The sequence below is a fragment of the Eptesicus fuscus genome, chromosome 13 (genome assembly GCF_027574615.1).
Source record: "Eptesicus fuscus isolate TK198812 chromosome 13, DD_ASM_mEF_20220401, whole genome shotgun sequence".
Lineage (NCBI taxonomy): Eukaryota > Metazoa > Chordata > Mammalia > Chiroptera > Vespertilionidae > Eptesicus > Eptesicus fuscus.
In genome coordinates, this window is record NC_072485.1 from 37,481 (window position 1) to 63,093 (window position 25,613).

The 25,613-nt window shown below is 47.3% G+C and overlaps 1 protein-coding gene across 4 annotated transcripts in view; it reads right to left on the reverse strand.

The window, feature by feature from the left end:
* Positions 1–4,470: 4,470 nt before the first annotated feature.
* The window catches only part of ARHGEF12 (Rho guanine nucleotide exchange factor 12), a 250,615-nt gene continuing 229,472 nt past the window's right edge, over positions 4,471–25,613 (reverse strand). For all 4 annotated transcript variants that reach the window (XM_008150189.3, XM_028158388.2, XM_028158387.2 and 1 more), the window contains 12 exons: positions 24,466–24,566; positions 21,234–21,311; positions 20,230–20,305; positions 19,625–19,792; positions 17,963–18,050; positions 17,214–17,300; positions 17,001–17,080; positions 16,251–16,484; positions 12,523–12,990; positions 9,447–9,718; positions 8,644–8,713; positions 4,471–8,267 (listed from right to left, as the gene is read on the reverse strand). In XM_008150189.3, the coding sequence (XP_008148411.2) occupies positions 8,257–8,267; positions 8,644–8,713; positions 9,447–9,718; positions 12,523–12,990; positions 16,251–16,484; positions 17,001–17,080; positions 17,214–17,300; positions 17,963–18,050; positions 19,625–19,792; positions 20,230–20,305; positions 21,234–21,311; positions 24,466–24,566 (1,733 nt within the window). In that variant the 3' untranslated portion in view covers positions 4,471–8,256. The remainder of the gene's footprint in view (positions 8,268–8,643; positions 8,714–9,446; positions 9,719–12,522; positions 12,991–16,250; positions 16,485–17,000; positions 17,081–17,213; positions 17,301–17,962; positions 18,051–19,624; positions 19,793–20,229; positions 20,306–21,233; positions 21,312–24,465; positions 24,567–25,613) is intronic.

Sequence of the window (25,613 nt, forward strand, 5' to 3'; positions counted from 1 at the left end):
GCCACTACAGGTGAGGATTCACCTAACTCAGCAGATACTGCAGGCAGGCCTGACGGCAGCCGGATAGCTTGGCTTCCTGGCCCTACGGGGCACATTAAGATTCAATCATGAAATTTTGGCAAAGGTAGTCAGTTACCATTCTTGTTGTGTTTATGCAAACAATCAGGCCAAATTAAATGCAATAGATAAATTGGTCTTAATTTAACTCTTTTAATAAACATAAGGATAATTTTAAAAAGAAAAATTCTATTTTAATAGAAGTTATTAAAACTGAAATGTTTTCTTTCCCTTCCACCGGACCATTTGTTACAGTTTGTCTCTGCCAGGTCACAAACACACCTCCTTCTGTGCCTAGGCCTCATCATCCCTCTGACAGACAGCAAGGATCTCTTGGCCCTGAAAAAAAAAAAACCAAACACAAAAAAACAACACAAAAAAAACTCCACCCCTCTTCAACATGGAAGTAGCCAGAGGAGCCCCACCAACATCCATTTTCCCTAAAAAAAAAATTCAGAGCCAGGATCCTTGAGGTAATATATTAGGCAGTAAAACAGACATGAGCAGAACAAGGACGATGGGCCAACTAGCACTACAAGATGTAACGAAGTCTTTCCACCTCTACATATATAAGACAAGGGGCATAGCCAATGGGGTTCTCACCCAAGTCTCGGCCCTAAAAAAGGCCAATAGCCTACTTATCTTTTGGTTTACCCCATTGTGTCTAGGTAGCCCACCTGCCTCTGAGCAGTAGCAGCCACTACTATACTTGTCAAGGAAGCAGTTGAAGCAGCCCGGGAGGCTGCCCTAAAACCAGAGGGTTCGCTACAGATTCCAGTGACTCTTCCAGACCCTGACCTACCCACCTCACCAGCTTATATGGAACCATACTAAACTTGCAGAGCTTCTAAGAGATAAGTACTATATCCCCAATCTAGGAAAGCTGAAATCCATAACCAATCTTTACTCAAGTTATTACAGGCTTTACAGTCCACCCAGAAAGCAGTCCAGAAGCACGTCCAAGACACTCTGCCTGTACCAACTTCTGATCTGGTCCATCCCTTCTACCCTGGTGACTCTGTTTGGGGTAAAGAAATTTACCACCCAAGGACTAACTCCTACCTAGAAAGGACCATACACCATCATCTTGACCACCCCAACTGCAGTCAAGGTTGATGGGATCCCGATGTGGTTTCATCACACCTAATACCGGTGGTCTTAATCCAGCATCTAGAAGGGTTTAGGAATCTGGAGAAGCATTGTGTGTAAATTGAAGTCCAGAGATGAAACATAACTTTGGAAGGCATTATGGGGGGGCCAGAGAAGACTTAGCTAAAGGAACTAAGTTCTCTCTTGTCTCAGGACCCCTTGCTTTTTATTAACACAAATTGTCCTAAGGCAAAGTAGATATACATCAAAGGCCAGAGTTTGGTACACAGAATCCATTGTCAGATTGGTGAATTGCCTACAGCTGTTCAGGTGTTTGACCAGCAGGAGGCAATAACATGTAGATTAAGATGCCCTTAGCTGTCTGGCAGCAAGCAATCCTTTTATGCATCCTTTTCAGGTTTGAGGAAATGCCCTCAGTCATCTCCAGATGACTCAGCCCTGCTGACATGCTGGAATAGGCTTCTGGCACACACTTAAGGCAGTCCAGGCAGAATAGAGAATCCAAGACTCTTCATCAGACCCACTAAAGCTGAGACTCTCACATGTACTCCTGGCCCTCATTCTGGGCCCCTGTCTTATAAACTGGTTTACTAACTTTATTCAACAGAGAATTGACTCTATCAAGCTCATAGTCCTCAGAAGCCAATACAATCCCCTCCCCAACAAAGGGTCACAAGAGTCAATGATTTGACTCATTTAAATTAAACTAGTGGAGAATGAAGCATAGTAGCCTCCATCTCGTATAAAAACTGCTGTTTGAAAATCTCTGGTATTGTTAGATAGTCCCTTGTTCTGTAAACTCTGTCATTGTAAACTGTCATTTTTAGACAGTCTCTTATTCTGTAAAATGACTGTTTTTTTTTTTTTTTAGTTTGAATAACATTAAAGATAAACTTAACTGTCTGACCTTGCAAGCTAGCCATCTAACATAAGGGGCTGATACACTAATACTGATAATATCCTCATGCCAAGTGTTTGTTCATTATGTATCCAAGTTTACAAGCTGTATGAAAAAATAACTTACACAGAGTTCTTTGTAAAATCTGCAAAGAGCTCGAAAGATATAAATAGGGGAAACTTCTATGTGATGGCTCAGAATTTGACAGAGATATTCTGCTCTGAGCCTGCATGTAATAAAGACTCCTAATCAATTGGCTTGTTAAGGCATTTTGTATTTAGCTTGCTGATTGACAATATAACAACACCTTGCCTCACAACTCACACCACTGGCCTCACCTCACGCCCCATGCCTCTCACCTCATCTCACTCCCCAGGCCTCATCTCTCACCTTTCATCCCACCTCTTGCCTCACCTCATGCCTCACGTTTCTCGTCCCACCTCACTCCTCAGCTCTGGCCTCTCCTCATGAATCTCACCTCCCTCATTTCTCATGTGTCTCGCCTCACCTCATACCCCACACCTCTGGCCTCTCACCTCATCTCATGCCTCTTCTCACGCCTCATCTCACCTCTCTCCTCAGCAAGATTCTTGCTTCTCCTCATGAATCTTGCCTCACCTCATTTCTAATGTCTTGCCTCACCTCTGATGCCTCATGCCTCACCTCATGCCCCACACCTCTGGCCTCACCTCACACTTCTGGTCTCCCCTCTCCCCTCACTTCACGCCTCTCACCTCCCCTCACGTCCCATGCCTCATTCACTTCATGCCTCATGCCTCACCTCATGCCTCTCGTTTCACCAGTGAGGCGTGAGGCATCAGAGTAGGGGTGTGAGGTGAGACGAGACCCATGAGGAATGTGCCCGCAACCAAGGTACATGCCCTTGACCGGAATCGAACCTGGGATCCTTGAGTCTGCAGGCCGATGCTCTATCCACTGAGCCAAACCGGTTTCGGCCTGGGGCGGGGGGGGGAGGGGAGGGTTCTTGATTAAAAATTTGGTGTATATTGTAATCGCTTTTGGTGTCGACCTAGGAACCAGGAGGTCATGGTTTTGATTCTCAGCCAGGGCACATGCCCAGGTTGTGGGCTTGATCCCCAGTAGGGGGTGTGCAGGAGGCAGCTGATCGATGATTCTCTCTCATTGATGTTCCTGTATCTCTATTCCTCTCGCTCTCCCTAAAAATCAATAAAGACATATTTTTTAAAAGGTGTGTTATTTGGGAGTAGTGCACTCCTGCACCCTGTCCGGAGGAGGCGATCACGAAAAGAGGTCCAACTGGAACCAGGAGGACGCCCCCCAGGAAACTGGTCCTGAGGAAGCGCTGCCTTGGAAACAGCGGGAGAAAGTGCTCACAGACTCCAGCTGGCTGCAGGGCACCCCACCCCAGGCACCCCCTCTGGCTCTCAAACTCTCGCTGGCACTTGACCCTTATCTCAGGCACCCCTTCTACCCCTCACACTGCCTGCACCAGGACAGAGACATCGCATCCAGGTCTCTCCTCGCCCACTGACCCAAGACCCCCTCAAAAGGTGTGTGGAAAGGAGGTAAGCAATTTGTCTCCAGTTCTCTCCTCACCTCTTAGACAAGCATCTGCTCTGCCCCTCACATACTGGTCTAAAGGCAGAATGGAAATGTTGCTTCAGGTCTACCAAGTTCTTCCTCAGGCACCCCTCAACTCCTTAATGGCTGATTCAACCAGGATAGGAAATCGCCTCCAGCTCTCTCCTCATCCCTTACCCCAAGATTCCCTGTGCAACTCACATTACAGACGACAGATATGTGGATAGATGCTAAGAATACAGATCCCTACTATAAAGGGCTCCTGATGGATAACTAAGCTCAAATTTAGAACAACAATAGAAAAAAAGCAAACCAGAGCCTCATGTTCATTTCTACTCAGGGGTTTCTAATACAAACCTCAATTCATAGGGAGTGACCTGCAAACTTCCTCCCACATTGAACTGACTGATATAGACATGTAGACTGAGCAAAGAGATGGCAGGACCAGACCAGAACACAACTGGAGCAGAGCGGAGTGGCCCGAAGGGAACTCACTCAGGTCAGCTGGACCCAGGGCCCCCCACAGCCATGACGCTTCACACTTACGCTGCACACAGACCTGCCCCCACAGCGGGGCAGCTTCATGCTGCTCCTGTAGCAACACTGAGCTGCCCAGCAGCCAGGCCGTCGCCCCAGATGCTGAGCCATCCCAGCTGCTGGTGTCCTCGTGGGAGTTTACACATCAGAGGTCACTGCCAGTCTCACTAGTGAAGACCTCTAAGAGGAGGGAAGTGGTTACTGTCCCTGCCAGTGAGCTCAATTAAGGCCTCCTTTGCACATACACTTTTCTGAAACTTGTATAAGACACATCAAAAAGAATGCAAATAAAGTCACACACTTGGTTCCTTTAAGCATATTTAATATTTGAACTCTCATTTTCTATTTTCCCAGACCCCAGGAAAGACAAAGTTTTTAGCTGACCAGTATTTTGTTCCAGAAACATACAGCCTCATCAGCTAATTCATAAAAGAGCTATTTTACAAAGGTACATCTGGATAATTAGAACAATAAAGCCTTTTGGGTATTTCAAAATATGAGTAAAAATACATGATTATTAATAGTCTTTTTGATGATAGTTGCCGTTTTTACAAAGTGATTTCTATTAAAGAGCACAAGACTGTGTGATGAACGAGGGAAGAAAGGGTTCTGGCAGGAAGGGGCGTGTTAACCACCACCCAGTGTGCACATCCCAGGGGGCTTTGCAGCCCATCCCCGCAGGCGTGGCCCTGGAAGGGCAGGCAGAGCTTCCTTCTAGGAGGTCCATTTCCCAACCAACTTATCAAACCGGCAGGACCAGTGCAGAAGGCATAGGAATGAAGCAAAGGAACTCTTTTCTTGAACAATTTTGCAGAACATTTTGAAAAGGGGTTGAAAAATCAGGAAAAAACCCCACAATTTACAAAACAAAAACTGTCCTATTAGCGGAACAAGGGGCAGAGGGGATGGAGGCCCTGCTCCTGGTCTGCTGTGGGCCCTCGTACTCGGTTCTCAGCGGGGCTTAGTGCCTCCGGGGAAGAACGGCTGGCAGAGCCTCGTAGCTCAAGGGACACTCCACTGCGTTCAGAGGCGCTCCCGCCGCACTTACCAACACCAAGAAGAAAAAAGGGTACAAATGAGAGAAAACCCAGAGAACGTATTTCCTCAGCTCCTGAAAATAAAAGATTCTCCTCCTCCACTATCACAGAGTTCCCCTCTCCCCTCCAAAATAAAAATCTCTTTCCCCGCTGTGCCTAAACCGTGTTTGTTATACTGCATGGGAGGTGTGTTTCATAAAACAGCCTGGCAGTTGAGTGTCGACCCATGTACCAGGTCAGGTTCGATTCCTGGTCAGGGCCCATGCCCAGGTTGCGGGCTCGATCCCCAGTTGGGAACGTGCTGGAGGCAGCTGATCAATGTTTCTCATTGATATTTCTCTCCCCACCCCTCCCTCTTTAAAAATCAGTAAAAAAACTTATGAAATGTACCTCACAAGCAGAGTAATAAATAGTTACTGTAGATTCGAGAAGCCAAGAGAACTCAGGCAGCCCAGGGGAGCCGATATCAAGGTACACACGTCGCTTCTCGGGCAGTGGTCAGCACTTTAGAGCACCCGAGAGCCCAGTGATTTGTCTGGACCCACTGTCCTCTTTCCTACTTCATGAGCCTCAGGAGAGAGCACAGGCCGCCGGCTGCTCCCACAGCGAGCCAGCTCCCTGCTCTGGGAAGGTGCTCCGTCCACTCCCGCCGGGTTCGTCAGTGTGGAAGGAGATTCCAGCTTCTAGTCTCCTAACTTTGAGAAAATGACTTTGATGGTAACAGGACCATTTCCACTTGAGGGCAGGATGAATTCCATCAGCCTGAAAGGCAGATCTAATATCCAAGTAAAACAGACGTGATGATAATGGCCAGTATACAGTGGAAGGTGTGGGAGGCCAGGCTAGAGAGGAGGAAGTTCAGCTGGGAAGACAGAAAGAACACTCAAAACGGTGGTATCTTTTCAAAACTAGACTTCATTTGGGGGCTTTGTTTGAAAATCTAGACATACATTTGTTTGGAAGTGCTAGAGCTGTGGCCCAAGTATTTTGCCCGTTAGCCCTGTGATTGTTCCAAGGAAAGGTTCACCTGCAGGAAAAGCAAAGCAAACAGCTGCCAAGGCCAAGGTATCGGCTGAGCCAGAGGAGCCATCAGAATGCTGCTAACCCAGCAAGCTTCCCACGTGAGCGCCAGGGGAGGACGCAGGGCCCCGCAGCGGCTGCGGTGAGACCAAGTCCTCTGGCACCTTTCTCCTGATGCCCGGCCAGGACGGTCTGGGCGTCAGCCGCCGGAAGGGAACCTGAGCTGAGGCAGCGCATTGTTCCCAGCAGCGCCATGTAGCCATCTAGTTGCTACTTGCTTCTCTCAAGCGATCAGAAGGTTCAAGCTCCACTTATATATTAGCTTCTAAAATTTAAATCCCACTCTGATTTAATTTATACTTGGTCTATGACCCCAAAAATAATTATAACTTATAAACGAGGGTCCAGCAATACAGCTGTTCCGTTTACTAAAAACAGAGGTCAGTTTTGAAAAGACGGAGACAGGAGCTGACAGCGGCGAACTGGCTGTGAGTTGTGAGGTGTTTGTCACAGCAGCCGGGAACCCTCCTGAGTGTGATGAGTGTGCGTGTAACTGGGCTGCAGGGAGGAGAAGGGCACATCGGACCCCCCGCGTCCAGGGGGCACTGCTGGAGGACGAGAGCAGCGGTGAACTCGTTGCATATTAACAGAATTTTAAGATTTGACAAATGATTTCTTTTTAGTTGGCAAAACTACTCCAAAACATACATACCTGATGCACAAAGAAAATCGCACAAGACAATATAACTAAAGGAGCTCTCGAGCCACTGCTCCGGGCCTCCGTCCTCTGGGGGGTGCTGCCAACACTGCTGGCCATCCTGGGGCCGGCGTCCCCCCAGCTCACTGGCAGGTCCAGTGTGCTCGGCCTGCATCCATGAGGCAGGCAGGCAGGCACCAGCGAGAAGAGCCAGCAGGGAGCTGGTCCAGGCAGCTCTGCCTCCCCCACCCTTTCCCCACTCCTCTTGGCTCTCCTTCTCCCTCGGCCCTTGGGCACCATCCGTGCCAACATCAGAGTCAAACCTCCAGGCACTGAAGTGTTACTGGCCACAGGGCAGCAGTGCCTGTGCCTAGTGGCAGCCACTTCAACTCGGGAGGGACTGACTCCGCTGCAGACCTTCCCAAACTCCTTCGGCTGCTGCCACCTCGCCCTCCTCAGGACCCCGCCCTGCCACCTGAGGCGTCTCCACTTGTTTTTGCTTTTACTTCCTGCTCAATCTGCAGGAGCAATTGTATACACGTGCTGGAGTCCAATGTATAATTATAAAAATGAAACAATATTAAGGAAAACAAATTTATAGTCAAGAAAATGAAATTTGCTTTCCTTTCCCTCCCAAATCCCAACCCTCAATGGAAAAGAAAACACGCCCATTTCCAAGCACACGAGGCCCGGTTCCCGGTGATCCCAGCGGGAGTGGCAGTGCTGGCCTCGGAGCGGGAGCCCTGCGCTCTGCCCCCCTGGGGAGCACAGGAGCACAGCCCGGCTCTGCCCTGAGGTCAGATGGGAGCAGCCACGGGGCAGCAGAGGCTGTGACACAGGGGAAGGCCAGGTGCTCCCCCGGCTGCTCTCTCCTCTCCACCGGCCTCCTGCCACCCCCTCCTGAGCTCTCTGCCTCAGGAGCCACTGGTTTTTGGTGAACTAAATATAAAGGGACCAAGTCTCACTACTTAATTAAAACACAGCAAAATAGAAATTAAAATGTGCTTTCAAATGTGGAATGAAGTCAAAATAAATACATCTGATTTTCTCATCTTCTTAAGTCTAAATAAAATGTCATACCCCACACCCAGAGCTCTATGCATTTGGTTTTTGTTCTGAATCAAAATAAATTTCTGGTCGTGAGGCGCAGAGTGCGGAGCAGAGGTTCCCTCGCGGACAGCAGGGCAGCTGCGGGCTGGGAAGGACAGTCCCGCTCTAGGCGGGGACAGGCCAGCCCCGAAGCTTTCCAGGCAGACCCTCTGCCACTCTCTCTCCGCTCACACTGGGGCCAGGATGTGCCGATGCTCAAACTCCAACCACCTCCAGGACGCACAGCTCTAGCTGTTATCTGGAAGAATAAGGACATCAGGGGTCAAAGTAAGAAGAAAGGGCACACGGGCACCTGGAGAACACCGTGAACTCTGCGGCCCGGGTCCGTCTCTGTTTCTGGACCAGAACAGCCTCATCCAAGAGCCAGTGACCATAAACTGCTGCACTGAGCTCAGCACCACCCGCAGCCACGGAGTCCAAGAGCAGCGAGACCGGGAGGGCCAGGCCTGGGTCAGCAGCCCCCTCGCCCCCCTGCTCTGCCTCCCGCTGTGCAAAGGGGAGAGGGGTGATCTTTGATGTTTGGAAGCATTTTAAAATATTTATGTATGTATGTATTTCATGTATTTGTTCAGGCAGGATAATTCCTGAGTCTGGAATCTACAGCTTTCACATACCTGAGTGTTTGTCTGTGAGGGCTGACCCAGCCAGCCTTTGGCAAAGAATGGTGTAACTTTCCTCCACCTTCTGTAAAATAAAAGCATCGGTTTTTCATTTGAACATCATAAAAACTTATTTTTGAAAGTAAGAAAAATGTTTTTTAATTACAGGTATGCTTCCAAATTGCAACATAAACATAATTAAAATTTTGTTAGTGGAGGGAAAATGTAAATCTCATTCCTTTTGCCCTTTTCCATCTTCAATGAGTGACTTAACATTTCCGCCGTGAGAAGAAAGCAGAGGAGACAGCTGGGAGAGGCCCCTCCCAGGGCCCCTGAGTGCACGGGCCTCTCAGATGCACCCTTCGGCAGCCCAGGGCGCTGCGTGTGAACAAGGCAAACCCGTCCGCAGAGCCCCCCCCACCCCCCCTCTTTCCACAGAAACCACCCCTCAGTCAGGCTGCCGGGGCCAGGACGGTGCTGACATCAATTCACAAACCCCTCCCGCTGCGCCCACTCACAAGAGCCACAGGGGCCAACTCCCCCCACAGCACCTGGCACACCAGCCCGGCCTCGGCTCCACGGACACAAACCCTTCGTCCCGCTCTTCGTCCCGCCTCGCAGGGGGCCAGCCAGTGCCCGCAGAGAAGCCGTGCAAACAGCGCCCAGCGCTGCGGCGTGTCGCTGTGCTCTGTAACCCACAACGATGCTGACCTGGGCCCCGGACGATGGTCAAAGAAGACTCAGGGCTTCAATCACTCGACACCCCTTCCAGTCCGTGTGCTGCCCCCCACCGCCCCGAGGCGGCCGCGGCCCGGTACCTTTAAGTGCTCCAGGGCGGCCTCGATCTTGCGGATGCACGCCAGGACCTGGCTCGGGGAGTCTGCGCCCGCGGAGGGGCTCTGGGGCTCCAAGCAGGCCCCCTCCCCGGCTGCGCCGTCAGAGAGAGCCTTCTGGGAAGAGGGCCGCTGCTGCTGGGCGGGGTCCGTGGCGGGGAGGCCCGGCCCGGACTGCGGGGGCAGCCAGACAGCGCCCTCCTCATCGGTGGAGCTCTCCTGCACGGCTTCGTAGCCATCGAGGATCAAATAGTTTCCTGTGGACAGAGACAGAGCGGGCTGTGAGCCTGCACGGCCATCACCACGTCAGGAAACGGGGCGGGTGACATGGTGAAAGCCATTCATTCCGAATCCCCATGTTTAAAGCACAACTTAATGTGCTCCCTGCGGTTCCAGGGACACTTGGCAAACTTTCATAGTACTTTCTGAATAACTCATAGGAGTTAGCATTTGAAAAGTTAAAAGCTGAAAACTACAAAGTTCCTCTACAATCTTGCCACCACTTCCCTTGCTACGTTCCCCACCCCCATCTCCCACCGTTGTTCTCCCTGCCCCTACTCACTCCTCAACCCTGAGCTGGAGCTCCCTGCACAGCTGTGCCTCCTCTGGCTGGGACTCGGCCCCAGACACCCCGAGCTGCTTCCAGGGTCTCTGCTCCGATGCAGCCTCAGCAGAGGCCTCTTCCCTGGTCACTTGTCTGCCCCTTACTCTCTTAGTCTGACTCATTTTCCAGTGAAGACTTCTTCTGACTCTATTTATTTGCTTACTTATTTATCACTTGTGGCCCAAAGGAAATTAATTAGAAGAAATATTTTAAGATTGCTATTCACCCATTCTCTATAATAGAAGTGTCAGAAATGAAAGAAAATTAGTAAAATGTATATGAAAATCTACACAATAAAAGAGAAACAGCAAATTGACCATCCCTCCGTGACGCCCACCAGCCAATCAGGAGCAAGTATGCAAATTAACCCAACAAAGATGGCGGTTAATTTGCATATGCAGGCTCGGAGTGAAGACTGAAGACAGCATAGAAGGAAGCCAAGCACTGCAGAAGGGAGCAAAGCAGCGGAGAAGGGAGCGAGGCAGTGGAGAAGGGAGGGAGCGAGGCAGCGGAGAAGGGAGGGAAGCGAGGCAGCGGAGGAGGGAAGCGAGGCATTGGAGAAGGGAGTGAAGCCCGCTCCCTTCTCCGCTTCGCTCTGGCTGCAGGAAGCCATATTCTTGCAGGAATCTTCCTGCAATGGGCCTCTAGTAATATATAAATTGATTAATAAATAATAACATGATATAACAACAAAGACATGATATAAAAACAACAAAAACATGATATATAAATAACAGTGATAAAAACAATGACTGATAAATTGGTTAACCTTATTCTAATATCTCTCTGTATACCACATTAAGAATAAAGACACTTTCAGAGAGCTTGACTAATTTCCCTTGTGATGAAGTATTTACAACTTTAACGTCACACACTCTTCGAACTCGAGAGAAAGCAACATATAACTGACCATGTCCGAAAACGCTTTCTGGTAGGAATATTCCTACTCTGTCTAGTTTGTCCTTCTGATTTATTAATAGTCATCGCAAATGCTGGCATCACGGGAAACTGTCGTCGAATTAATTTAAATGGGAGGCCAGTGTCAGACGGGGACAAATCAGTTCTTGGAATCAGAACAACCTCTCCTTCGGCAGATCCTGTTAATACTTCAGCTTCAGTAATGTTAGGTTGCAATCTTTTGATAATAAATCTGGTACCATTACAAAGACCCCATTTACTATTAAGATTTCTCAGTAGCATGATGATTGCACCCACTTTCAATTTTAATTTATGACACGGCATTCCCAAAGGAGTAATACTATTAAGAATTTGATGGGAAAATTTTCCTTTCGGCATCATTCATTGAATAGATGGAATCATCACTCAAATAGGCGTGAAAATCTCCATCGAGTATTTCTAAAATTTCTTCATTTAGGTTATGAACATGCTCATTTTTAGGACAAAGAATCACATGTTTAGATGTAGTTTAAATATTAGCTATAGATATGCTATTTCCAAAGGTAGCTTCAATAATAGGTCCGTTACAAATCATTTCACAGGGGATTTCAATAATACCCATTCAGAGAGCTTTACATGTATCGCGCATGCGTGAGTCAACATTTATTTTAAATTGCCAGTGTGCGTCATATATACTGGCCAGTTGGTTGATCAGAAGGTCAGACGGTCAGTTGGTCAGTTGGCCTTTTGTTATTTTATTTTTTAAATATATTTTTATTGATTTCAGAGAGGAAGGGAGAGGGAGAGAAAGAAACATCAATGATTAGAGAGAATCATTGATTGGCTGCCTCCTACACGCCCCCCACTGGGGATTGAGCCCACAACCTGGGCATGTGCCCTTGACCAGAATTGAACCCAAGACCCTCTGGTCCACAGGCCGATGCTCTATCCACTGAGCCAAACCAGCAAGGGCAGCCTTTTCTATACATACTAGAGGCCTGGTGCATGACATTCGTGCACTTGGGGGGTGGGCCGGTCCTTCAGCCTGGCCTGTGCCCTTTCACAGTCCAGGAGTCCTTGAGGGATGTCAGCAGTCAGACCTCCTTAGCACTGCCATGGAGGTGGAAGAGGCTCCCGCCACTGCCGCTGCGCTTGCCAGCCATCAGCCCGACTTCTGGCTGAGTGGCGTTCCCCCTGTGGGAGTGCACTGACCACCAGGGGCAGCTCCTGCATTGAGCGTCTGCCCCCTGGTGGTCAGTGCACATCATAGTGACCAGTCGTTCTGCCGTTCAGTCAATTTGCATATTAGCCTTTTATTATATAGGATAGATTACTGTTCCCCCAACTAGCACTTAAGCTTCATGAGAAGAGTTGATTTTTGCTTATTCAATGCTATATCTCCTAGCACTAGAGTAGATTCAAGAACTATTTAGTGTGATAAAGAATAAATAACACACACACACACACACACACAGTGCTTGCAAACCCAAACACCATCCATTTCAACACACAGGACAGTAACAGCAATCAACATCAAAGTGTACATGTGAGAGAACTCGCCTGAGATGTGTACGTTCACGTCCTTCTCTTCCTGTTTAGCTGCTCCCTCACCTTCAGAGGGATTATCATCACTGTGTACTTCATGGGCATCAAAAAAGTGCTCCCCACTCTCATCGAGACCACCTTCCGGCTCTGCAGGAGGAGCCTCCGGGGGCACAGGCGTGTGGCCCGTCACCGCACTGCTACCTGCCTGGCCCTCCTGGAATGCCAGGACCGCGGGATCCCATGGAGCAGGAGAGTCCGCCGAGGCCGGTGGACTGCTGCACGTTGAAAGGCTACCTGCTCCAGCTCTCAAGGGCATCTGTCTTTCACCAGGACAGGCCTTCATCACTTCAAAGTTCTGGGGTCCACTGTCTGCCTGCACCCCTGGGTAGGCCGTCCTGTATCTTGAAAAATGTGGCCAATCTTCCTGAGTGCTCTTCTCAGCCAGACTCAGCTTCTGTGCCAGCAACTGCTTCAACAAGCCCACTGCAAGATTGAGGGGGGAGGGAAAGGCATATTCACACTGAAACCTCAGACTGAAACCAAAACTAAGTAGTTCTGTTAGCACTTTCTAAAAGTAAGCACCTTTTTAGTAACATAGAGTCAAAACGTTAATTTCATATAATTATTTTTATTTTTTGAAATAAAGCACCATCTACAGACAATATAATATTAAACTAGACTAGGAAAATCTATATATTTGTAATGGGAGGTGCTCCTACTTAGAACTGCTAAGTAACCAATACTATGTCCTCTTCTATTTTTTCTTCCATATACTAGCAACTGGAATAAGACCCAAAGATGCTGAGAAGCTTTGGTAAGCTAGACAACAAAAACTCCGAAAGTTCTGTTTTTCCAGAAGCAGACACTATACGTACCGGCATTATTTTTTCTAATTTTATTAAACACAAAGAACATTTATTTTATCATTTACTAGAGGCCCGGTGCACGGATTGGTCCATTGGTGGGATCCCTTGGCCTGGCTTGCGGGGACTGGGCTGAAACCAGCTCTCTGACATTCCCCGAGGGGTCCCACATTGCGAGAGGGTGCAGGCCAGGCTGAAGGACCCCAATGGTACACGATTGAGGCCGGGGAGGGACCGCGGGAGGTTGGCCGAATGGGGAGGGACCGTGGGAGGGCTCCAGGGCGTGTCTGGCTCATCTTGCCCAGTCCCAATCGGCCAGACCTTAGCAGCAAGCTAACCTACCAGTAGGAGCGTCTGCCCCCTGGTGGTCAGTGCGTGGCATCATAGTGACTGGTCGAAGGGTCAACCAGTCGGACACTTAGCATATTAGGCTTTTATTATATAGGACTAGTGGCCCGGTGCATGAAATTCGTGTACTCTGGGATGGGGACGTCTCCCAGCCTGATCTGTGCCCTGACACAGTATGGGAGCCCCGTGATAAATCACCCATCCAGGGCTCCTCGATGAATTGCCCCAAAGAGATAGGCCGGAGCTGAGGGAGGCCTGTCGATCCCTGGGCTGGGCCGCAGCGGAGGCCTGCAGACCCCCAGCGCAGGTGCACGGAGGCCCCTGCCACGGAGGCCTTTGGACCTCCACGTGCCTGTGGTCCCCTCTCTGTGCACCTGTGGACCCCCGGTGCAGGTGTGCGGAGAGGCCTCTCTGCCGTGGCCCTGCCCCTGTCCCTGACACTGCAAGTCCCCGCCCATTCGTGCCTGCTGCACACACAGCCTGCTGACCAGTCGTTACTGTGATGGTGTCCCAACCAATTTGCATATTAGCCTATTATTAGTATAGACTAGAGTCCCGGTGCACAAATTCGTGCATGGGTGGGGTCCAGCCAGCCCACCAAGATAAGGGCCGATCGGGCCGGGCTGGCCAGGGGGAGGAGCCAAAGGAAGTTGGCAGGCCATCCCCGCTCCTGGTCGAACTCTGGTCGAACTCCCGGTTGAGGAGACAATTTGCGTGCTACCCTTTTATTATATAGGATAATAACCCAAAGACTTTCCTTAAGTGGTGAAGAAGAAAATAAACTTCCCTGTAAAAATATTTAATTCTAATGATTTAGCAGTGTGTATAATTTCAAAAAGGAATAGTAATTAGTTTTTTTTAAATGACCTTATTCATGGCATAGCTTTCTTAGGTTGTTAAAAAAAAAAGAAGCAATATAACTGAATAGGCAAGTGTATGCTGTAAGGCCCCTCATACAATGACAGAGTTGCTGGGACAAGGTTAGTCAAACCATCAGAAATCTATTGTACTTATAAATGCCTAACCACTAGGTTGTACACCTGAAATTAATATAATATTGAATGTAAAATATAATTGAAAAAAAATTTTTAAAAGAAATCATTATCAATGTTCATTCAGGAGAATCTAGAATTAGTCAGATGTGAATAAGCTAGACCAATGCCCACTTGCAGCTCTGGTTTAGTTTCTACCTTCTGTTCCTGCCTGGAGGCCTGAGGCTCTGACCTTGTCTTCCTGCTTTGCTTTCACTTCCCAAGAGATGCTCTGAATCCCTGTGGCTGTGATGCTCACATCCACCTCCCTCCCTGCACCTCCCAAGTCCCAGCCTGAAACTGCAACTCCTGCTTCCTCTTAATGCTTTGCTATTCATTGTCTTAAGCTCAGTATGTTTTACAATTACGCCCACAATCTCTGTCAAATTAAAAAAGGGGGAAGAGTGTGACAGTGGGGAGTGGTGGTCCTTTTTTACTTTTATATCTGATAAAAACACTAAAATTATCTATCTCCTTTCCTCTGTCCTCACATCCAAACAAGTCAATTGCTTTAAATATCTGTTGACTCCTCCCTTTATATTTATTCCTTTGACACCATTCTAGTTCTAACCCTTTAGGCTCAAGTCCACACTACTATAATAGTCTAACAGTAAGTGTACCACTCTAAGACTCTTTTCATTAAAATCCTTTCACAGCTCTCAAATTAATCTTTTTTCATTAGTCATAACCTTAAAAACTTCAAATGGATCTCTACAGTTAGAGCCATTATTCTCAGCCTTTTCCCCAACCCCCACTACTCCTGAGAGACGTGGCACACTCCCACTTCTAGCTGATTATCAGCGGCTAGAGAAGAGGGGCAGCTGAGAGTGGCAAGGCCCGCCCACGCCCCTGGGTAAGTGCAGGGGGTGTGCGTGTGCGCGCGCACACGTGTGTCTGTGTGTGAGGATGGGCCTCGGCAGAGAACACTACAATTGCCACAGGAACATTAGAGTAATTTGTAGTTTGGAAAAGCCCTCTGAGCACGGTGCTGTGCCATCCGTCAAGTTCAGGAGACTCAGTCTAGTGTTCAAGGCTCAAGCAGGTGGGCTGCTCCACCATCTGCCTCTTTGCAGCCCGTCTCACACAGCTCCAGTGAGTGCACGCTCTCCCTCAGGCCAGCCGTCTACTCCCTGCTCCCTGCACACCCTCAGTTTCCCCTCGTTGTGCTTTTAGTGCCATCATATTCTTGCTGAGTAACTTATACTCTTCTAAATACCTATCAGAGTTTTATTCATCCTTGAAGGCGCTAATCACCTCGCTCTCATTTTCTGTTGCCTCCCTGCCCTGGTCCCCTGACCAGGTCACTTTGGACATCCCTGTATGTTTACTTAAAAAGATGGGCAATGTTTCTATTATCTTCCTGACTAGACTGTAAAATTCTACCAAGAAAAAGTCTGTTTATACTTCTTTGGATTCTCCCTAAATGACTGCGTAGTACATTACACAGCTCTAGTACTTACTAAGAACCTGTGTTAACTTATGACTTATGAATAAAGCTTACAGTTCCTCAGTGCGTCCAACGCCCACCGCTCTTCAGAGACAGGCAAGTGTGGGTCTGGGATTGTGATGTGATTATTTACTCCTGCTTCCTTGACAGCTCCCTCTGCATGCTGTTCCTGTGCAAACCGTCTCTCGGCCACAGAGAGTTCGTCGGCCTCTGCTTTCCCAGAAGCGCCCAGTGGATGAGACTGAGGTTTTGAGGATATTAAGGGAGACTCTAATCCCAACTCTCTGTCTGTTCAACGAAATAGGAAAAAGAGAACATATCTTTCAACATTTAACAGGAAGCATTCAGAAAACACTTGGAAAAAAATTATCACATGAACTACCGAGACTGTTTATTAAGTAAAATACAGTCAGAGCAGTGTTACAATGGCCCACAGAAGGCTCACAAGCAAAGTTTGTTAAAATGAAAAGCTGACGCCCAAACCTGCCTAAAACAAAAAGAGTTAAAGTTTCTGTGCATTTTAAAAAAAAATTTATATTTTTATTGATTTCAGAGAGGAAGGGAGAGGGAGAGAGATGGAAGCATCAATGATGAGAGAGAATCATGGATCGGCTGCCTCCTGCACGCCCCCTACTGGGGATCAAGCCTGCAACCCAGGCATGTGCCCTCACCGGAATCGAACCGTGACCTCCTGGTTCATAGGTCGATGCTCACCCACTGAGCCACATGGCTGAACGGTTTCTGTGCATTTTAATAAGCAATATGTGGACTACATTCTTCCAAGGAAACTAGCAGGTGGTTTACCTGGACTCTGCAGACCAGTGACGGACATGCCATGATGCTCCACTTTTAACTTGGGAGGCTTGCCGTCCTCACTGTCTCCTCTGCAGAAGAAAGAAGACAATCTTTAGACGTCACAGGCGTCTATACATCACGCAACAAAATGCAAACATTACCCATCTTCTTCTGACCAAAAGCAAACAAAGACATTCTTCAGACAGGCCCAGGCACACTCACTCGCCAGGCGGTGACTGCGGCAGGGGGATTGGCTTTGTGGACGGCTCCTTCACCGATGCGGCCATCCGACAAATTAGGTCCTGCCAGCTGTGGGGTTTTCACAAGAATCCCACATAAAAAGGGAGGAAAAAGAAAGGGCCTTTAAATACACTGAGAACACAAAAATAAAAACAAAATAAAACAAACATAACCAGAAACCAGAACCAACCAGAAATTCTACTTCTGACAGAGATCATATTTATGTTGACAACTGCTATTAAGCAGAGATGATAACTGTGCACTTTAAAGGAAAACCTAACAATATATGAACACACAGCCCATTGAAACGCTTCCCATGACTCTCTGCATTTTTTCTCTAGAAAATATACTTCCAGTAGAACAGAATCAAAATAAGGGACATCAGTCTAAAAAGTAACACGTTCTTAGAAGAACATATCTAAAGGAATATAGAGGAATTGCTTGTTTCTTGGTTTTCAAAGTTGTACTGCAGAAACAATGTTATGTTTGTGAAAGATCACAGTCAGGACATTGAAAACATTAGAGCACCATGGGGGTGGGGGAGTGAAGGGTAAAGGGGGCCAAATACATGGTGATGGAAAGAGACTGACTTGTGTAGTAAACACATAATGCGATATACAGACAATGTGTCACAGAATTATACACTTGAAACCTATATAATTTCATTAGCTAATGTCACCCCAATAGATTTAATTTAAAAAGTTACAGAAACAGCGATGTTTAATACGTACACAGTCTTTTCCGAAACTGTCTGTGCCACAAGCTCATAGATTTGGGCTCCATTGTCTGACATGGAAATGACGAAAAAAGCTTTGTTATCTAGAGAAAAAAAAAAAGACAAAAATGACTCACAGTGTGACCCACAGAGGCCATTCTTAGGGCCCTGGTATTATTTTGCATCTTAGTCCAGCTAAAGGTTACATGTGTTCACTTTGTAAACATGTGTTTACTTTGTAAAAATTCACCAACCTACACACTTAAACTTTGTACAACAGACTGTGTGTTCTACTGTGTTTATTATACTGCTACAAAGCAAAGATTATAAAAACTGACACGGATTCCACAGTAATTCAATAGAAACAAAAAGTCTAAGTGCCTAAATTTACTCTGCCATCATGGAACTAACGAGTTTTAAAAGGGATCTCACTGTCAGTATCATTAATATACTAGTGGCCCGGTGCACGAAATTCATGCACGGAGGGGGTGGTTCCCTCAGCCCAGTCTGCACCCTCTCCAATTGGAGACCTCTTGGGGGAGTCCGACTCCTGGTTTAGGCCAGATCCCAAACTGGCAGTCAGACATCCCTCTCTCAATCTGGGACCGCTGGCTCCTAACTGCTCACCTGCCTGCCTGCCTGATCGCCCCTAATTGCCTCTGCCTGATTGCCCCCAACTGCCCTCCCCTGCCAGCCTGGTTGCCCCCAACTGCCCTCCCCTGCTGGCTTGGTTGCCCCCAACTGCCCTCCCCCGCTGGCCTGGTTGCCCCCAACTGCCCTCCCCTGCAGGCCTGATCTCACCCCCAACTGCCCTCATCTGCTGGCCGATTTGGTTCTGATTGGTCGGTTTCTATGCCAGTCAGCGTCAAAAGCTCCGCCTCCTAGTCAGCCATTGGTTCCTCACACTTCACCCAGATTTGGTTCTGATTGGTCAGTTTCTATGCCAGTCAGCATCTCTGGGCCTATCAACGGGGCCTGATCAGAAAGACGGGGCTGATCAGCAGCCCCAGTGGAGGCCTAGAGAGAAATGGAGGTGAGGCTGCTAGCCAGACTGGGAGAGAGAGAGGCAAGTACTGATCAAAAGCTGCCACAGAGGCAATGGATCATTTCCTGCTTCTCTCTTCAGGCCTCTCTCTGGCCCTAATTTGCAGCCCCCTCAGCAGTCAGTGTTGGGGCACTGTGCCCGCAGCGGAAGCAGTCAGCACTGGGTTGCCGTGCAGTGCCGAAATGACTTCCGGTTGGTCGAACCTCAGTTGTTACCGGATGTTATGACCCAGGGTTTTTATATATTAGGATAATTTGCTAACTTAAACTGATTTCAAAAACCTAAACTACACCCAACTCTTGAGGTTTTGCCCCTTTTCCCCACCAAATCAAAAAACATACCACTCAAATGAAAGCCTTTTGTCTACCAATGACTTGAACATGGAATAAAGACCAAAGTAACATGCAGAAAATTTTCAAATGCAGAAAGAAAATTGCTCAGAGCATCTTGGTGTCCTAATTTGGGAGTACAAACTCTTAATCCACTTTCCAAGTAAATAATTTTCATTTAATTTGCATAAGAATATGAAAAGAACAAAACTTTATGCCAGTTGTTCTATTTAAATAACAATAAATATCTTATGCAACTTTACTATGAACCTGAAGGTTAGCAACACTCAGCAGACATGCTCACCTGTTGCCACTTGTCGAACCAACACTGTATTCAACTTAATGACAGGGCTAAACGTGTGCTTGCTATCAGCTGTGGATGCCAGGATCTTACTGTGACACCTTAACACCAGCCTATCATCCTGCTTTTGTAACAACACAAGGATATCTTCCAGCAGCAACGTATACAGATCTAGAGGGAAAAACACCGGGAAAGGTGCTCAGTACAGAAATCTTAAATTTCATAAAATTCGACAGAGAAATTTTCTATAAAAAATGGACTCCATTACCCTGAAGTATCAGCCTGACAAAAAAAATAAAGAGCAACAGTTCCTCAACACAGACAGCTGTAGCCTTGTGATCCAAAAGCCCAGACTCAACGCAGATGCAAGGATGATGGAGACAGGACTGAAGCCTGACAGTTTCCTGTCTCATCCCCACATGAACAAGTAGCAACTTCACAGGTAACAAAACCACAGAAGCACATCTCCTGTAAGGGCATGAATAACACGGAGTAGCAATGCTAACTGCTGTAACTGAACATTGTGAATGGTTCTCTCTTCTTCTATGAAACTTCTCTATTATTTTCCTTTCTTCACTCTCCCCAAAACTGACAGACATTAGACCTACCAATAGTTTTATCTCTATTCACCTTCCAAACCAATGGTCCTTCATGAATCATCTTCCTTTTTGTTAAATCCAAATTCTGTCAAAATAAAGAGAATTATACAGAAATTATTTCTAAGTACTTAGTGAGATAATATTTTAGTTTCTTTTCAAGAAATTCTTTATATAAAAATACCACTTACATTCACTATTATTATTGATATCTGTCAACTATTGAAAATGAAATAAAGAGTAAATAAAAGTAAGCTGCATAAAATTTTCTATAAAGGAAAGGCATCTTAAAAAACACTCAGAAGCACTGCCTTCTAAACCTCTCTGTGAACAGGTGGCCTCGCTTAGGACAGTGAAGCTGTGAGCATCAGCCGTCAGATTCTCACCATATCCCTGCATCTCCCACCAATAACTGATGAGGACATTGCTAAGCTGGTTTGTGAGAGGCCTCTGAGTCCCGGTTCTGGTGGCAAAGGGACTTCTAAGGAAGCACGTGGGGAGAGCCCAGCCAGAGCTGGGGCTCGCTCTAGGGAGTAATGACATGGTCGAGAGTCATCGTTAGCACCAACAGCTCTAGGAAAACCCCCTTCTCTGGCCGGGGCTAAGCACGTCAGCATGCTTGTGGATAAGTTGTTATATATGACACAGAACTTTTAACAGCCACCAAATTAATCTGACAAACAACCAACAGTGAAACAGTGTAAGAAAGACTTCAACCTAAATAGTGACTAATAGAAAAGCCTCATGTACCGGAAGTGACAATTAATAAATATTTCACTATCATCGCATAAATAACATTAACTTAGTAAGTAATGTTCTTTCATCTCTTGCAAATTTTTATTAAAAAAAATTAATCTCGCAGAAAACATTCCTTTAGTGAAAGACTAAGTGAAGGGGCCCCGTAGGGACGCAACATTTAAAAGAAAGAGCTGAGCCACGATGCTCCCTCAGAGCCTTCATTTCCTGCGGGTTGTCAGGCATTTTACGGTTAAAGTCATTGTCGGACCGTTTCTCACCCTGAGCTCCTCAACGTCTGGGTACTCGGACAGCTTCAGGTTGGAGGTGTCAAGGCGGCGCTGATAATCCTCTAAACGCTGAGAATCAGACAGGACAGAGCAAAGGTTACTGCTGCGGAGGTAAAAGCCTCCCTGTTCCTAAGTCGAACGGCATTGTACTGAGCTCAGTGCGACTACACAGAACGGACGCTCGATCTTCCTCCAAGTGCTCCCTGGGCTGTGAGAGCTCTCCTAGTTCTTGTCTTACCTTTGGCTGTTCTTCAATCTTTTCGGACTTACAAGCTTGTATTTATTTTCTGAACATGTAAATCATGTACATGGTACACAATTCAGAATGTGCTGCAAAGCACACAGTAAAAAGTAGGTCACCCCCGCCCTGTTCTCTTGACTCTCCACCCCAATGTTCTCTAAAGAAATACCCATTTCTTGGGTAGCCTATGAGAAAAATTCTAAGCAAATAGAATATATGTGTATGCTTGTCTCTGTACATGCTGTGTGTATATATCCTTCAACAAAAAACACATGGTAGCATAACATATTTATATACACATTTTTCTATATATGCATATCACTCATCAATGTGTCTTGGAGATTGTTCCACATTACCACATATAGAAAAAGCGGTCTCATATTTTTAGTGGCTGCATGGTATTCAACTCTGAATGAACTATAGTTCATTATTGATGGAAATGCAGGTTACTTCAAATCTTCTCTTATAACAAACAATACTGCAATAAAATGGCCTTAAACGTATACTTTTGTCCACATGTGTAGATATAACTATAGAATAAATTTCTAAAGGAAGAACTGTTAGCTCAAAGGGTACATGTATTTTCCCCAAGATTATAAAAATTCCCAAATACACAGAACAATTTGAATGTGTACAGAGATTACCTAGATACCTTCCACCTACATTCTACAATTAATACTTGCTTTTGTCATATATCCATCCTTCTAGTCATCCTCATCCCTCTACCCATTAATCCACTTTGTATTTTGTATGCATTTCAAAATAAATTGCAGACACAGCACACTTTACTTCTAAACATTTTAACATTCCTGGAATAAACAAGGGTTCAATATTTCTTTACAGTTCCTTTTATAAACTAAAATCTACAAACAGTGACACGCACACGTCTTAAATGTAGCTTTCAGTAAGTTTTTATGAATGCAAATGTACCTGTGCAAACTCCTGTCAAGTTATAAAATACCACTGCTCTCATACTTTTCCTAATTAACATCTGTCCCTGCATTCCCAGTGACAACCACCTTTCTGACTTTTTTCCCACCGATTACTTTACCCTGTTCTGGAAGTTTACATACATAGAATTGTAAGTATGTACTCTTCTTCTTTTTTAATCCTTATCCAAGGATATGTTTTTATAGATTTTAGAGAGAAAGAGGAAGAAGGGTGGGTGTGGGAGGGAGACAAAAGGAGGGAGGGGGGGGGGAGAGAGAGAGAGAGAGAGGGAGAGAGAGAGAGAGAGAGAGAGAGAGAGAGAGAGAGAGAGAGAGAGAGACCTCAATGTGAGAGAGTAACATCCATCGGTTGCCTCCTGTACTCGCCCCAACCAGGGATTGAACCCACAGCTAGATCAATAATCGAACCTGCAACCTTTTGGTGTGTGAGAGATACTCTATAAACAACTGACTACCTGTGTATACCCTTTTGTGTCTGGATTCTTTCTCAGGAATGTTTGTGAGATTTATCCAAGCTTCCTTTTTATTGCTGGTATTATTTTCTTTTATGATTACACCACATTTGGTTTATGTTATAGACCTTGTTATAAGTCTCTGGGCATAACTTCATTTCTCTTGGGTAAATAACTAGGAAAAGAATGACTGGGACAAAGGATGTATGAATATGTGTATTTTTAACTTACATAAAGATTGCCCTCTGGCATTTAATCATTTTATACTCTAAGCATACACTGGCAAGTTCCCATTTTTCTATCGCCTCACCAACAGAGTCGTCATCATACTTGGTTCTTAAAAATTACATCCAGGTCCATGGACTCAGGAGGCCTCTGTGTGCTTGTGTTTTATTTTCGGTCCAGTGCGCTGAGAGCTGGGCCCATGTAGCCAACTGCTTACTGTGCACTTTCCCTGAGCTCACAAATGAGCTCAATCTTCCTCACAAATCTGGGGCTTCTCCACTCATCCCGTGCCCCCAAATGTGCAAGTCAGAGAGCTTGGTTCACTCCTGACATCTCTCTCCAATTCCTTCTCTCAGTCAGGCACCGTGCCCTGTTAACCCATCGTCTGACTGCTTGTCCAGTCCTAGCACCGCCGGAGCACCAGCACTGTCCTGGCCGCTGAGAGACCAGTGAGCTCTCGCATCCATTCTCCTCCCTCTTCAGTCCTCTCTCCAGAGCAGATGGCTGATTCTTATCAAGTGAACACCCGAGCACGCTCCTCTCCTTCTTGAATGCCTATTGCTCTTAGAACAAAAACATTTTTTTAAAACATGGTCTATAGCAAGCATGTCAAACTCGCAGCCGGCGGGCCGCATGCCTCAGCCCGTGGGCCATGAGTTTGATATGCTTGGTACAGGGCCCTGCATGATGTGGCCCTACCCTACTGCACTTCATTTCATAACACTATGGCTTTGTGTTTCAGCATGACAAACATGCTAATCTCATCTTTCAGTTCCTCAAACAGACCATGCTTTAAAAAAAAAAAAAGTTTTGTTTTTGTTTTTTTAATCGGAGAGAGAGAGAATAAGGGAGAGGGAGAGATAGATACATCCATGAGAGAAAAACATAGATCCAGCCTGCAACCCCAGGCATGTGCCCTGACTGGGAATCCATCCGGCGACCTACACTCCTCGCATCCTGAAATCCTCCTTCATAGAAGCTGTCAACACTGACATAAAACACTTGCGTTTGAATCTGGTCAATGACACTCTGGCCTGCTGGAAAAGAAGCTCATTGGGGGCCAGCATGTTCTCACTTGTTAACCTCTCTGTGCCCTCCATTCAGCACTCCACAGACGCTCCAGTCATTGAAACAATGACTGAATGAGCAAACACGCAGCTAGAGATGCTCAGTCAGCTAAAACGCTGGCGCTCTGTCCCAAAGTGACACAGACCACCTATGATGGGCACAGTTAACGAATGTCCACCCTGCAGTGATGCAATGATGCTTCCAATTATTATTTCACAGATTCCAGGTGACGCTAACTTAATATTCTCACTATGCCATCCTGTGTCTTTTTGCTTTTCCCTTCTTACCTGCTTGTTTTCTGCCTCCTTGACAGCCTGATTTACATAATTTAAGATCTGACGACAGTGATCGGCTGCTTTCTTCACCTTCTCCCTTTCTGTTGGCCACTCTAAACAAGGGGAAAATCCAAATGTAAATGGAGGAAATCAGAAAAAAGTATCTATATATAAAAAAGTATCTATATATATAAAAGCCTAAGCGACCATTACGGCATAATGACTGGTCGCTATGACGCGCACTGACCACCAGGGGGCAGATGATCAATGCAGGAGCTGGCCCCAGCCCAGAGGCCCCAATCACCTGATTGGGGCCAGACCCTGGGCTGGGACGGGGAAACAGGAGTGGGTGGCGGCAGATGTGGCCCCTTTCCCTGGGGGCCTGAGGGCCAGCGGCCAACCTCCCAGATCCCTCCCCCCGTCTGGCAGGCCCCAATAGCCCTGCTGCCTGCCCTGCTTGCTGTGGTTGGCCCCTCCCTCCCGTTCCCCCAGCCAGCAGGACCTGATAGCCTGATCGGGGCCTGCTGGCCAACCTCCCGGAGCCCTCCCCCCAGCTGGCAGGTCCCAATCACCTGATCAGGGCCAGGCCCCAGGCTGGGATGGGGAACTGGGGGTGGGTGGCAGTGGACATGGGTGGCGAGGGAAGGAGGAGGGGGAGAGGCGGGGAACCTAATTGGCCCTGATCACTGGCCAGGCCTAGGGACCACACCCATGCACCGGGCCTCTAGTATATTATCCTATGTAATAAAGAGGGAATATGCTAATTGACTGTCACACCCTCACAAAAGATGGCGTGCCCATAGCCAATAAGGAGGGAATATGCTAAGTGACTGTCATGCCCTCAAAGATGCAGCACCCACAGTCACAAGATGGCAGCGCCCAGTCTCCTCAGCCCCCTAGGACCGGCCTGAGGCACAGGCAAGCCTCGGATGTTGGCTGCCCAGCTGCTCGGCTGCCCAGGGCCAGCCCAAGGTGCAGGCAAGCCTCGGATAGCGGCTGTCCAGCTGCCCAGGGCTGCCTGAGGCTCAGGTAATCAGGGCTGGCTGAGGCTTGCACTGCCGGCAATGGCAGCAGCAGAGGTCTGATGGGGGCGTCGCCTTCCCCTGATCGCTGGGTCACCTCCCGCCCCTGAGGGCTCCAGGACTGTGAGAGGGGGCAGG